The sequence below is a fragment of the Periplaneta americana genome, chromosome 17 (genome assembly GCF_040183065.1).
Source record: "Periplaneta americana isolate PAMFEO1 chromosome 17, P.americana_PAMFEO1_priV1, whole genome shotgun sequence".
NCBI lineage: Eukaryota > Metazoa > Arthropoda > Insecta > Blattodea > Blattidae > Periplaneta > Periplaneta americana.
This window is the reverse complement of record NC_091133.1, coordinates 13,959,734-13,975,816: the sequence shown is the minus strand read 5'-3', so window position 1 is coordinate 13,975,816 and position 16,083 is coordinate 13,959,734. Positions and strand designations below refer to the sequence as shown.

The following is a 16,083-nucleotide window of genomic DNA, read 5'->3' as shown; positions in this document are numbered from 1 at the left end:
GGAATGTTATATTTCTCACTTAGGTACGGGATGCAGGACTTACTTCTCCTCATTAACGTGCTGTGCCTGCGTTTTTGGAGTTTTTTCATTTATTTTATTTTATTTTTTCAACACTTGAAATAATGAGTGTCGTCATGTTCAATCTCAATGTGCTGTCATACTGCAGTCAGATGTATGAATGCACGTCTAACCATGTAACAGAGCCAACACACTGCTCTCAGCTCCTGCTTACTAGAGTTCATAGTGCTTTCTACTCATATTTGCTCCAGTTGCCTGGCACTTATCAGCTAATGGATCCATCAAACTAAATCTTCCAATAAAATGTAATGAATTATAATATTTGTATATCTATATATTCCACAGGAAGCGAGAACAGTGGAGAGCAAGGACTCCAGCTGTTGGTTCAAATGGGAAGTCAAAATTGAGGAAAGTGCTGTTCCAGTTAAGGTTTCTGTGATAAATTGTGACTCGCAGGTGAGTGATATAATTGTTCTGTTCTTAACTGTCTTGATATTGGCCTCATGTTCTGTTGTGTTACTAATTACATCCTTACGAGTCTTAACAGAGCTTTGAATGACGTGATTGAGCCTTCAAGATTATTAACACAGAATTTGACTTATTATGATATGATGGACTCCCATAATGTACTAACAAATTTTGTACACCCACAAATACATCAACATCTCTTTAATTAAGACAGGTAGGTCTAAGTCAGCAATTAATGTAGATTTATTTTTGATTATTTCCTTCATTTTTATAATATTCAAGGTTGATCAAATTAAATGAAATACTGATGGACAACTTTGTGCAACGTTTGGTTTACAAAAGGTTCTGAACACACCACTGGGGAAGAAATAACATATTACTGTATTACATTAGGAAGTATTTTTACATTAATTTTACAATTTATGAAAGTGGAACAAGAAATACTTTTTGCCATTTTTGGGGAGGGTGTGATGGTGAACGATGAGTAAATGAGATTTGCAAGATTTTGTTACAGTATATAAAAAGATGTTGAACCAAATAATGCAAAAAAGTTGTCTCTATACTGTCATTCTTGCTCTTAGTAAAATAAAAACAGACAAATTATATTGATGTTATTCTTAGTGTTGGAAGAAACTTCTAATATTAATAAGATAACACTGATGTTTCTGCTCCCTGGGCATACAATGATGCCTGTCGGTTCAGTCCGAAGTTCGAAATAAAGTTGTGTGGGCTGGGCCCCATTAGGATGGCCTACTCTTATAACAAACTGTAGTAGCTAATTGTATTGAACAATATTTCTAATACTGGAAAGCCTTACGAACAATATATTGTCACAACAAAGGTATAACTAATGGAATGAAGATCCAGTGGGATTCAGGGATATCAGAAGACTTGAATTCACCAAGTTATGTGACAGCATTGCTTTCTTTTATAACTTAGAGGAAAATTCAACCAAACATGGAATAAATGTTATGAAAAAGAAAGGGCATTCTCGACAAACTGAAGCAATGGTAGTAACGTGCACTATACAATTCAAGACTGAAAGAGTATTCGTCTGTACCTCATAAGTCATCTATTCCTGACGTGTTGGTAGAAAGTTATGAAGAAGGTGGCACCAAAGATTATCCAGGGAATTAATGAACTGTAATCAATAGTTAGAATTCGATATATTCATTTGACAAAGGATTATTTCTTATTTAGTTTTTATTCACAGAAATCCTTGTTTAAAATTCAACATAATTATATTATGCTTTACTGTGGACAAGGTTGTATCACAATAATTCTATTTACAATTAAAAAATTTAAAAAATGCATCAGGGGCCAAGTAATTTATACTGTATTGTTCCCTTAAAATCATGGTGATAAAATATGGCAAAATGTCTTAAACCACATTTCAGATTAATTTCTGATTTTTACATAATTATAATCTATTTTTAAATTGGTGTATTCTTTTAAATTTTGAATGCCAATACAAACCATTCCGAAAGTTAACAAATGTAAATACCTCGGAATAACATTTAGCAGCGATCTCGGCTGGGGGGAACACGTTACAGACACAGCGGGAAAAGCATGGGGAGCGTTACACTTTGTGATGAGGGTACTAAGAAAAGGTCCTGATAAATCCAAAGAGATTGCATATAAATCACTAGTACGTCCAGTAATGGAATATGGTGCTGCATGTTGGGATCCTTACAGATTAGAACATATTAAGACACTGGAAAAGATTAAAAAACGGGCTCTTAAGTGTTGTCGGAAAAATTCACCATTAAAATGGGACACACTCACGGACAGGAGAACGCGAATTCGATTATGCGCACTGTTCAAAACATACAGAGGTGAGCCTGCCTGGAGAGAAATAAAAAATAGGTTGCAGCCGCCAAATTACTCTTCAAGGAACGACCACTCATATAAATTGAGGGAAAGAAGGCAGAGGACGGACACTGGAAAGTTTTCTTTTCTCAATCGTACTATCAGGGACTGGAATGCTTTACCTGCAGACTTACTAAAGACTTTACCAACAACCAAAAATGCATTTAAAAATAGGCTTAAGGACCTTACTAATAGGCGGTAATTATACACATTATTTAAAGGGTGTAAATGATATGTTGTTATTGAAATGTTGTATCAGTGAAGAATTATGTTGTGTCAGTGAACTGTGTTGTATCAGTGAAGAAGTATGTCGTGTCAGTGAAGTGTGCTGTGTAAGTGAAACGTGTTCCTGTCAGTGAAGCTTTATAGTTTATAGTGGCAGTGCAAAGTATTTGAACAGTGAAATGTTTTTGAAGTGTTAGTGAAATCAGGATAGAATCAGTGAAATGTGTCGTAGTTCCAGTGCAGTGAGTGAGTTGACAGCGAAATGAGTGTAATGTTGAAAGGTACTTGTGCAGATATGAACATATCATACTCGTGGGTTTTAGTTCGATCTTAGTTTTAAGATACAAATTAGAATATTTCAAATGTTATTTTAAGTGATCGTTTCATTTAATTTAGTATATTCCCTGTTGTTGTTGTTGTTATTATTATTATTATTATTAATTATTGTTAGTATTAATTATTAGTATTATTATTGTATTTTTAATTAATAAGTTTATTATTGTCATTGTTGGGTGTAATTAGTTACCACTGCCACCGGGTATATACCCATTGCAGTGTAAATAAATACATACAAAATTTTTCTTTTCCTAATATTATACATATTTGCAAAGGTGAATACGACAATATTGAACTATCAAAAATCTTGTTTTCCTTCTCCTGTTTGTAGGTTACGAACTTCTGCCAAACCACCAGCAAATATTCTGTAAGAAATTTTGAAATAATTGAGTTACCTTATGACCATATCCTTTCCTTAATGATGTTTTATAAAACAGTTATTGGATACCGGTATCAAATCAAAACAATTTTTCAAACCCACCTACTTCGTTTTTAATCAAATTTGTTGAACACTTACTTTATGTAAGAAAAGCACACGAACGAAATAATGTAACTGAATACGTAGAAGTTTTAGAGTTATTTGTACAAAAGAAAGCAGAAAAAAGTGAAATTCTCCGTCTGTGCAATACGAGTTCATCTTTTTCGTAAATTTGTAGATACTTCCGTCTTGTCAAAGTGCTGCTCTACTAATTTCGAACAGAAATGTGCAATCCTACAATTACACGTCTATATTTGTCGTATTTCACTACCATTTCGTAATTTCTGTATCAATGTGTTCTTGGTTAAGGATATAGCTTCAATTAGCTGGCATCATTTGAATTGTAATGCGTGTCTTATCCCCCAACTTACTCATATTCCTTAAACCACGAGTCTCCATATATATGCTAAACAATCCCTAGGCTCTTCTGATTCTATCTCTTCATGCATTTTACAAATTGTCAGAAGTTCGTTTCGCCTGCACATACCCAGATATTGTAGCCCATTGCATTTCCCTCCATTGTTCCATTGGGCATCCTATTCATCATTTTCTCAGTTATTAGCGAATTATTTATCTTGTCAGTCTTCCCATTTTCAGACATATTTCCAGTTTTCCTGATATATATATATATATATATATATATATATATATATATAGAGTGTGTACATTATTAATTGTTACTATAATTCTTTAAGCACGCCTTCATATCTTTGATCCCATTTTGTATCTCTCATTTTTGCTCGTATGTTTTATTTCGCTGCCTGTAATTCAGGATACATGTTGCGTTTATTTCTTACCATCTTCTCTGGTATATTTATTATTTGTAGGTTGATACATTTGGCGTGTGTGCAGTAAAAGAGGAGTCTGTGCTGGAAGTAACGACAGTGGAATCTGAAGTCTTGTCTCAGAGGTGAGTGTAGGTGTATGTGTTAATTTTGTGCTTGTTTCGCTGGTTCAAGTAAATTATAAAGTAGAGCATTAATCTTAAGTGTTAGTGCAATGTACAGTAAAATAACAGCGAGGTCTCCTGTAATTGTCGACCGTCACTACTCAGATGGCTGTGGTAGCATTCGTGATGCAATAGAGGAGTGCAGAGTTGTTGTGAAACACAAAACATGCAGTGAATAAACATATATAATGATTTTCAGCAATATCCTCAAGTACTGAATATATAGAATTTAAAGCCGCGTCTTAAAGCTCAAGTCCTAGCAACTAGGTGACTTGTAAACTACAAACTAGGGAGCTTTGGAAATGTGTGCTTGAAACACAATCTTCTTCGTAGACTATTTTTTTTTTAATCATTGCATCACAGTGCAGCACCGAATTAAGAAGGCAGTGAACTAATGCAATTTCATTGTGAGTTATGTGGAAAAGATAAGGGCTTAATATATTACAATAATGTTTAAAACATTGTAAAGGGTACTAACAAAGTGAGTGTTCACAGTTAATGTGTTATTAAACATTATATTTACATTATTTCATTTCCAAAGTATCTTCAGATTAAAATTAAAAACAAAGGAAGCCTATATTGTTTCCTTCACAATCTGCATTACAGAGAAAAAGTGGTAAGGACAACTCTTACAGAAAGTTTTAAAGTTTTAGTTTTAATAAAAACAAAACATATGGAACATATATTCGGGGAGCCATGGTGTGTTGGTCCCGTGGTCCCGACATTTGTTTTTAATAAATATCAGTTCTGAATACACATTGCCCAGAGACGTTAAACATTATGCACAAGGATTGCATTTCACTTATGCTTTTAAGAATGCCTCTCTACAAAACCTATTATACAACATATAACATTTTGTTCGAAATGTACGTTCTCACGAACCAGAACGCTCTTATTTTCGTGTACACGCTGTTGATGACGACAGAAACTCAAATCATGACCAGTGAGATAACGCCGAGTATTACCACGACTATTACACTTTTACTACGTCATACAACTTTTGACCAATACAACGGTAAGAAAGGACGTGTTTCAATCAATCATAGTTGTTTATCACTACAAGTTTATCACTTCCCTAGCATTTGTTTATTTTCATAACTTCCCTACCAATGTTTTTATCACTTCCCTATCATTTGTTTGCCAACATTTCAAAATACAAATTCTTTATAGTACTATAAAATATACTTTGTGATCGTCATTTGTTTCCCGCACAGATAGTCAACTGAAAATGGCGGCTACGTTCAAACGTTTTGGTGAAGCAAACATTAGTGAAATAGAATTGTAGCAAGTAAATTAATATTTTACTGTATTAGAGTACTTTATTTCTTCTAATATTTATATACTTTCTTCTAATCGTGTAATAGTCAATTAAATCCTATTCGAGTTTAATTGTCTCTAGATAAATCAAAACATTTAATGAGATTACTGTTGATAAACACTTTATGTGTATAATTAACATTGAGATATTTATATGCACATCAATGAACATAATTTCAGATGCATGTCTACGGAAATTTTCATCCCTTTATAATATTTATACAGACAGAAATCAAGAGTAGCTATTTCATTCAGCTGAAAGAATATATTTAATAAAATGCGCATGAGTATCTTTAATATTTACTTCGACGCATATTTTATTAGTATAAGAGAATGATTTCCGATGCTACACTCATGATTGGAACATTTGTTTCGCAAAATCTTTTAAATGGATACTCAGGTCGCAACGTAATTAGAAATTCGACTCACTGGCCAGCAGTAGTCTATGACTTCTGATCATTGCCTAAATATGGAGTTATTAAGTTTTACTACATTCCTTTCTTTTTAATTTCGCTATTCTTCCGAATAACGACACTCACTGCATAATCAAACATAAGAAAGGCATGATGCAAGAGCATTAGGCCTAAAAGTAGTGAAAGTTTATAAGAATATTGTAATATAATAGACCACTGCCGATAGTGCTATTGTCAATATTTAATAATATATTTAAGTCACGCTTCATTGAGAAAGAAAGATATTGGAATACCATGCCTTAATTAATGTAGCCTATACTAAATTAAAACGTACAGAAACGGACACTAGCTATTTCTTGAGAAACAGAATGGAAAGTTTTCTGAAATTTATGAACTGGAATGCCATTCCGACCTGCTGTCTTTCATTTCGACCATGATTGTAACAAAATTCACTTAGAATGTTGTAATTTATTCGGCCCAAATATGAGTTGTCATCGATCACACAAACATCTGATAATAATAATTAATAATTGACTCAGGGGACACTCAGAAAGTCATGTGCAAGATACTCAAATTTACTAATGCAGTGTAATTTTCATGGAAACATAAGCAATCTCTTAAAAATTGTTTTGAACTCTCTACATGTTCGGTTGCATTATATCTCATAGCCTACAATGTAAAATAATACTTTCTCAATAATATAGCTAATCTTTATTATATTTTACATAATAAACGTTTAGTCTTTTGACATACAGTTTAAAATGATAATTTTTGTTTTTCTTTGTGTTTGTGCTTTTTCTAAAATGTCCTATTACTGCAACCGAAAGCAGCCCAAACACTATCTTGTTTTTAAATAAATTAGTATCATTCGTATTAATATCTGAAACCCTAATATACATTAGATATGTAAGAATTATCTATGTAATATACATCAACACTCGTTCTTTTCCTTCAGTACAATGCAAGTGTTATGTATAATGGGCTGAGTTTGTAGCAAACGACTTTTCAGAAAACTGGCAGGCTAAGGCTTTCTCCCTCCACTTAATTTGCATCATTTTAGGCGGTTTTATCCTTCTCCACTCATTTAGATGGAGAAAGACTTCGCTTGTATATATTAAAATACGAGAATTGGTTTGGTACAGAGCGTTTCTTATTCGCCGAAGTGTATTTGCAATTTTTTTACTCAGATTGTCTCTCTTCATGTGGCTGACTTGTATTATTGTGGGTATGGAATGTGTTTTCACATATTAGATGAATGGAATTCATGCTCTGATATTCAATACAAAAAGCTTACATATTTATAATAATTTATGAAATTAATATATTACACCATTTCTTGACAGTTTGATTATCATTCCTGTCTTGATGGTCAAATTTTCACTGTCTTGATTTTGATTACAGCATTTTTTATACTGGGAGAATTCAAACGCCTCAGGAGAAACACATCAGTCCAGAAAAATGTCCCGCCGCAGGGATCCATTCTTCCGAAAGTGCGTGTGAGTCAGAGATTTACAACCACTTCCATACGAGTAATAACAATATGCCGTCACAGTCCTGCAATCACACCGACAATTCGACATTCAAATGCGATGCCTGTGGCAAACAGTTCTCAGAACCGGGCACTCTCTCAACACATTTATGCACGCACACCAGCGAAAAGTCGATCAAAAGCGATAGCTTTGATGAACGTTTCTCAAAATCTGGAAATGTCAGAAGTCATGCACTCACAGACATTGGCGAAAACCATTTAAAGTGTGAAACCTGTGGAAAACATTTTTCAAAAACTAGACATCTCAAAAACCATGTACGAGTGCACACAGACGACAAGCTGTTCAAATGCTATGACTGTGGGAAATGTTTCACAGAAAGCTCCTCGCTCACAAAGCATATACGCAAGCACACCGGTGAAAAACCGTTTAAATGCAATACCTGTGGGAAAAGTTTCTCGTATTCGAGCTATCTGACTACCCATTTACGTATGCACACGGGTAAGAAGCCATTCAAATGCGATAACTGCGGAAAATGTTTCTCACAAAGGGGTGCTCTCACAATCCATGTACGTACGCACACTGGTGAAAAGACTTTTATTTGCGATTATTGCGGAAAATGCTTCTCAGTATCGGGCGCTCTGAGAAATCATGTACGCTCACACACTGGCGAAAAACCATTCAAATGCTATTTCTGTGGAAAACGTTTCTCAGATTCGAGTTACCTGAGCACCCATATACGTTCGCACACGGGTAACAAACCATTCAAATGCGATACTTGTGGAAAGTGTTTCTCACGAAGTGTCTCTCTCACAAACCATGTGCGTACGCACACCGGCGAAAAGCCTTTTATTTGCAATTATTGCGGAAAAAGCTTTGCAGTATCGGGCTCTCTGAGAATTCATGTACGTTCACACACTGGCGAAAAGCCATTTAAATGCTATACCTGTGGGAAACGTTTTTTAAAATCCAGCTCTGTCAGAAGTCATGTCCGCACGCACACTGGCGAGAAGCCATTCAAATGTGATATATGTGAGAAAACTTTCTCACAGGCCAGTTCTCGCAGTAAACATATACGGACACACACCGAAGAAAAGTCATTAAAGAGCGGTATCTGTGGTTAACAATTCTCAAGATTGGCATATGTCAGAAAGCTTGTATGCACGCATACGGGAGAAAAATGATTCAAATGCGATACTAGTAGTAAAAGTTTCACAGACTAGGAACATCTCAGAATCCATGTACGCACGCACACTGGGAAAAAGTCATACACATGCGATGCTTGTCCTCATATTTGGGAAACCTTAGAACCCATTAAGTAAGGACATGGACGAAATTTGATATCTTTAACATCTTTTTTTGAATGGGAAATCTCACAGCACATTTCCGGAGGAATACATTTCACCTAATATGGGTTCACTCCTGTGGAGTAACGGTTAGCGTGTCTGGCCGCGAAACCAGATGGCCCGTGTTCGATTCCCGGTCGCGGCAAGTTACCTGGTTGAGGTTTTGTTTCGGGGTTTTCGCTCAACCCCATATGAGCAAATGTTGGGTAACTTTCGGTGTTGGACCCCGAACTCATTTCACCGGCATTATCACCATCTCATTCAGACGCTAAATAACCTAAGCTGTTGATAAAGCGTCGTAAAATAACCTACTAAAATAAAAAAAAATAAACCTAATATGGAGAATGCTTCTATCAGGCAAGGACTTTGAAAATCCATGCACGTGATCACATCAGCGCCAATTAAAGTAACAATATTTTTATCTCCATAAGGATAATTCGTATCATATGTGTTATTATAAAAGCTGCTAGCATTCCAATGAGATAATATCGATGTTACTGAGAGTTAAATCCTTACTCGGTAATTAATATAATTGAGATTCAGTTTAGATGTGGTATCTGGGAACTGCTTCGTTAATTTTTATCTAAAATCTTGTAGTTTGTGTTTCCAATATAAGAAAATGTATGGACAGTATTTCACACATTTATGAAGTGCAAAAATTCATGTCTGCAAGTAGAACTGAAAGGGCAAGTCAAGTCTCTCTTGCGCAAGTTGCTATAAATGACGATATGAAACCACTTTCTAATATACGCAGTCAGACTCTCAATGTGTGCACACACTGCATTACATTGAGCGGCTGTTTTCGCCAGTTTGTCGGTCCTATCCTTTCCCAGAGTATCAGGTTAGACAATTAAACTTGGAATACATGATGAGAGACTTTATTTGTAGACTGGGGACTTTTATTCTGTAACTTTATTGAGATAAAATGAAAATCGCTGGAGATACTGTGATCGTGATTACAATATAGTAAAGCGCCTTTCCATAGCCATAAGAAATTGGTGTTGAAATATGGAGCAATGAACTGGGAGTACGAATTGTTTGGAATGAATTTCTGTTTTTAGTTGTGAATATGGTATTTTAATTTTGAAATACGTGTAATCTTAGTAATACTGGCTCTTATTCTCTTCCGCGAAATAAGTTAACGCAAGTAATAACACTTTAAATTTACAAATTTCAAATGTAACACAAAGATATATTTTTTTATGTATTACCTTACCTAACCTGATATCGCTGTGCTCTCATGGTTAACATTCCGCAGGTCTTTGAGTGGCCTCGTGCATAACATTCGGCAGGTCTTTGAAATTTAATTGTATTATTGTTTTCAATTTCTTATGTCGCCGCTCCAATCACTCGCCTCAATTTAAATATTGCAACCAATAAGCTGCTTCCATTATTAAATGACACCTACTTGTCTAATCCACGTGGACTAAAACCGAGGTTGCAATGTCTTGAGCTGAGGACGAACATTAAGGTATGTGATTAAAACTTATTATTAAAGAGTTATTATTTAAGAGTTAAGAATGTCAACGTACTCTTATATGAAATAATAATAATAATAATAATAATAATAATAATAATAATAATAATAATAATAAGAATAAGAATAGACATTTAACAATATAACAAACTAGTGCTTATTCTTATCGAGGAAGTAGATGTGACAACGTGATGCTTAGAGTGAAACCTACAGAGCAACAATTGGTTGGCAAAATTATGTTTTAAAAGCACACCGCACGTTATTGTATGATATCGATATGTTAAGCATGAGACCGCAGCGATAATAATATATTGTTAGAGTGTTATGTATAATGACAAGCTTTCTAGATTCTGGGCCTATTTATTTAATAAACATTGCCAGTTACATAAGACAGAATTTCAGTTGTTTATGTATACATCTCTAATGGCAGTGTTAAATCCATATGTGTTATACAGGGCGTCCAGAAATTAAGTATCGATTTTGTAGAAATAGGGCGTCTAGGGATAAGATGTGTATGGTAATAAGTACACTGTGTTTCTAAATTATGTAGTTGCAGGAGTCCACGCATTGACTTGGTGACAACAGCTAAACATGTGTTCTGTCGTTACAAGTAACTGAATCTGCATGATCTTCAGCTTACCAGAAAAGGTTGCAGTGGTGATGTGGAGGCTAGGTGGAGTCATCGTATGGTGACGTTCAGACAAAATTTCAACTCCGATTCCATAAAACTGAACGTACAGACAAAACACTTCACACGCTGGTGATCAAGTTTAATTATACTCGGACTGTCACAACGTAGCCTGTACGAGGATGTCCATCATCCTCTGAAGCGTCATCAGATTGTCCATTGAACCACCTGCAGGTGGAGCTCCACCAATGTGGTAATGGGTTTAGTGAGAACACGTCCTTTGATAAATCCACACACAAAGATGTCAGACGCTGTGCAAACTCCTCGTCATGCAGGTGTGCACAACCTGCAGCTGGTACGGCTTCTTCAGCGTGAAACGCAACACCTATGCACCATCGAACGCGGAATGTTCAATTTCTGTAACAAACGCTGCACTGATTTTGGACTAAGTGCGATGGACAATCTGATGGCACTTCAGAGGATGATGGACGTCCTCGTACAGCTCCATTGTGACTGTCTGAGTGCGCCTAAACTTGTTAACCAGCGTGTTAAGTGTTTTGTCTGTGGGTCCAGCTTAATGGAATCGGAAATGAAATTTCGTCTGAATGTCACTACGTCTAGCCTCCATGTCACCACAGCAACCTTTTCTGGTAAGCTGAAGATCATGCAGATTCAGTTACTTGTAACGACAGAACACATATTTAGCTGTTGACACAAAACCAATGCATGGACACTAGCAGCAACTACAAGCTTAGAGTCACAGTTTACTTGCAGTTTATTATACATCTTACCCCTAAACGCCCTATTTCTATAAAATCGATACTTAATTTCTGGACACTATGTATTGTGAAATCCACATGGAGTACATAGCCTGAATTTAACTTGTTCCTTGATGCTTGCTTCTACATCATACACTAATGTGCTATACATGCTGTGGTTCTGTAGGCCTCCCTGTAAGACTGCATTTCTTTGTATAAACTACTTTTACATCACTACCTCATCGTCAGTTTGAATCTGGTTTTCTGCGATGTCAATGGAAATTGATTATAAATGTCTTGCATTCTGTTGCTACTTCTGACATTTCCAAACATTTATGTAAGAAATATATTTCTTTTGTGACTTCCTATGTTCTGTAATTAGTGACAGGGATGTCGAGAGTTTTCTTCTATGGTTGTCTGATCACTGGATTCTTAATTAAATATTGAGTTTATAATGTTAATGGATAACAAATGATGAATTAATATGTATCTTATTTCTTCATATTCCTAAAGTTTCCACAGCGTTTTTTATATATTAACTGTTATTCGAAGTTAAATACCGACAGTTGATTTTAACACATTCTTCAGTATCATCACGGCAATGGGTAGGCTATATCTGGTCTAATATTAACATTTGCGGCGTTCATGGAAGCAAATATAAATTGAATCCACTTACACAGTAGAGGAAGTAGTATAAAAATTACCGGACAGTGCAGTGTTATATATGATTCCATTATCTGTTGCCACAATAATCTAAATCCTGAAAGCAATGGATTTTCTATTAATTAACTTTAAATTCTTCTCAAAGGCATGGTGCAGTCGAGTATAGTATGAGAATGTACGTGGTAATAACATTTGAAACAATTTATCATGTAGCTTGAGTGAGCTTTGGGAAGCAGGAGTCGTGTAACATTGTTAAAGTCCCATTTTTGTGTCTAACTTTTCTTTTCAAAAGACATAAAGAAATGGCCTCGTTGGCGGCTCACGTGGAATGCGAGAGAGGGAGGAGGTTTGCGAACACCTTCTAGAATCACCACATCTTTTTCAACATCCTTTATTCTTAATATTGCAGTGTTTGATGATGTACAGATTGACGATGAATTAGATGTAATTTTAGGATAATGATTATTTGGGTTGAGAAAAAGGAGTTTAAATCAAAGATTATTTATTTTTATGCATGGTTAAATGAGTATTATTTAAATTGATTTAAAATTGGTATAGGTGGGAGTATTTTATTTATACATATATACAACTGAAGGTTTATTTTCTTCCTTTCAAAATAAATTATTACCATTGTACATTGTCTACTATATGAAATATTTCCTTCCAATTCTAATATGGTAATTCCTACATATAAAGCCACATTAAGAATAGAATAATAATAACTATCGTGCATTATTAGACTGTCCTTTAAATAATTTTTGTTTCTAGCCTTCGGTATGTGTGTTAATCACAGTCGGACACTCATAAATGTTTGCAGTTTGTCACATTGTTGCGACAGTCCTAAATACATGCTGAGTCAATACATATCCAATTTGATTTCAGTCTCCTCTGTGCTTTTATAAGTTATAGCCTTGTGCTCAACCACACAATCAGCCTAATGGAATATAACGGTCACTGTGGTAAAGTGAAGAAATTTTCAATTTAGAGTAGACGAGTTCACTCCTCCTGTCAATGTCTAAGAAGAAAAATCGCTGAGTTCTCCGCATCTGAATATTATTATTATTATTATTATTATTATTATTATTATTATTATTATTATTCGAAGATGGATTTGGCGGAGAGTGATGGCGAGTATTCGCGAATTGGCAATCCCTTGTCATATGGCAAATGTTTCAATTGCAAATCGACAGCCTGTCTTAAAAGTGTTTCCCAAAAGAGATGTAAGTCTGAGCCGAAGTTTTAAGAATTTTACACCAGCTTTTGTTTATAGACCGGTTACGTTAGTGGAGTTTAAAAAGGATGCGTCAGCTACTATGGCTATTTGCGCCCTTATCTAAAGTCCTTCATAAAACAGAAACACAATACAATAATCATAAGGCTTAAAAATCTAAAAGCTTTCCCACGTTTAAAACGAGGTAAATAAATGCACTTTCAATAAGGTGATGCATAAAAACCATAGGAGTGAGCAGTTCTCAGGCCCTACCTAGTATTTAAAAGGAAACAATAAAATAATAAAACAAATGCCACCAGTAATAACTTATCTGGCGCATTTCTAAAATACACGAATGTGAAAGGTCCGAATGTCAAGTTTGTTAAAAAACATATGCTGAATAACAAATGTAACCTCCGGATGTAAAAGGTCCGGAGGATAAGTAAAACGGGTCAATAGAAAACTAAATCACCCTGTCAAGTCCTGTATTTAATAAAAGTTTCAGAACTGCATTTGTACAATTAAAATCATATGCAAGAGCGTCACGTAGAGTCCGCCGAATGACAAATTGCCGAAGGACACGGCGATATTTTCTGCAATGCAATACAAAATGTTCCACCGTAAGAACGTAAAACGTCTTCGTGTGGTGACGTTCTTGTTGACGTATCCCAAACTCGGAGAGTATTCTTTATATTTCGTAATTTATTTCCCTCTAGTGCAGACCATTCTCCTTCTCATTGCCACCATATTATATATTTTAAGTGATTTTGTAAGTCTTGCCACCTCTCGCGCCAATATACCAGAATGCCATTCATAGCACCATCTGTGGCTGCAGCATCTGCGGCTACATTCCCTGGAATTCCAACATGGCCAGGAATCCACACTACTCCAATCTCGGAGTTAGAGCTTAGGAGTGTGTGGAATAGCTGCTGTGTTCTTACCACAAGGGGATCATCTGAATGCAAAGACTGCAGAGACTGAATGGCACTCAAAGAGTCGGAGCACATTAGATATTTGCCCCGAGGTTGCCTAATTAAAACAGTAAAACTCTGTAAAAAGGATATATTTCTGGAGTAAAGACACTGGTACATTCGCCCAATTTGTACTTAAATATCTCTCCATTGCAATGAAGGAGCAACCAACACAATCATTTACCCGGCATCCATAAGTAAAGATTAAATAATTATTTGAAAAACGTTATAAAAGTTCACTAAAACGAAGTATATATGGGCTTTTCCATATGAAATCAATCAGTAAAAAAACTCGCTTTTTTTATACTCTAATTTTACCCTATTTATACAAGGTGCTGAGGAGAGTGCATTTTTTAAAATATACTATTGTAAGCCAAACGGTTTTCGTACTATTGAGCGACAAATTTAGCGTATTTTAGAAAAACAAGCCTCTTTCAGCGCTCAGAACTCTGGAACCATTTACTGCAGAACATTGAACGAGAGCTCATTTTGAAGCTGACATTTGGTAGATTATGATAAGAAGTAATACTTATTTTTATTGTATACAGAGAGACAGATAATCTGATTTTACTTACTTTTAGGCTTTTTGCCCATTTGTAAACACGCAAAAAGTATTGAGAAAAAACCTTGCATTATTAAGAGGGATTCGGCATTGTTTGCTTAGTGGCTCGGCAATAAATTTCGAGGGTATTAAATAAATTATTTTCACACCCTGGACTTGAACGGCGCAGTACCGCACGAACTGGCCGAGAGATGAAGATAAGCGAGTGTTGGGCGTCATTTTACTCCTGTGTTTATGAAAACTTGTGAGAAAGCTAGTCTAGCTATGCGCTACTAGACGAAACATCATATGTTTACGTCCCCTGGCCTTGCTTGCCTCGGCTAGCTCCCGCCTCACAGTCAGCTGGTTAGTTCACGCGCGTACTATTTATTTTCTTTATTTGATATTTTCAGTACTTTCTTATCAACGGTGCACCAGTAAAAATATGTGTTTATTTGTACTTTCAATGCGGAATCTAACCATCTATTTTAAAAATGTTTTTTCGTGAGCAAAGGCATCTTAATGAAGAAAAATCTAAATTTCTTCATTTCCGTAAAAAGTAAGAAAAACTGTTTACATGTCAATATAAGCTTTAATTTCTCAGCATCAAAATAAAAAAATGATTTTGATCATTGGGTGAAAGGGACTCGGAGCCATAACAGTTTAAAGTTGCTAATTTTATGAAAATACGATAAATTTAAATATTTTTAATTTAAACACTATGAAGTTCTGATGCCTTAAACTTTGCACAAAGCATTGTATCACAGTTGTCCACGGACAGGAAAAGTTTCATTGTATTCAAAAGTTGCAAGGTCAATTTTCTCTATATTTCGGTCGATTTGAGATGGAATGGCCCATATACAAATGCTGGTGTAATATTCTTAAAACTTCGGCTCAGACTTACATCAAACATGGGACGACGCATAATC

General features: G+C 35.3%; 1 protein-coding gene across 2 annotated transcripts in view; it reads left to right on the top strand.

The window, feature by feature from the left end:
• LOC138692619 (zinc finger protein ZFP2-like) overlaps positions 1 to 16,083 on the top strand; it is a 68,226-nt gene that overhangs the window by 15,838 nt on the left and 36,305 nt on the right. The window contains exons 3-5 of one of the 2 annotated variants that reach the window (XM_069815651.1): positions 364 to 474; positions 4,222 to 4,304; positions 7,475 to 12,230. In XM_069815651.1, the coding sequence (XP_069671752.1) occupies positions 364 to 474; positions 4,222 to 4,304; positions 7,475 to 8,684 (1,404 nt within the window). In that variant the 3' untranslated portion in view covers positions 8,685 to 12,230. Of the gene's footprint in view, positions 1 to 363; positions 475 to 4,221; positions 4,305 to 7,474; positions 12,231 to 16,083 lie in introns of those variants that run through there. The other variant, XM_069815652.1, reaches the window with a different exon arrangement.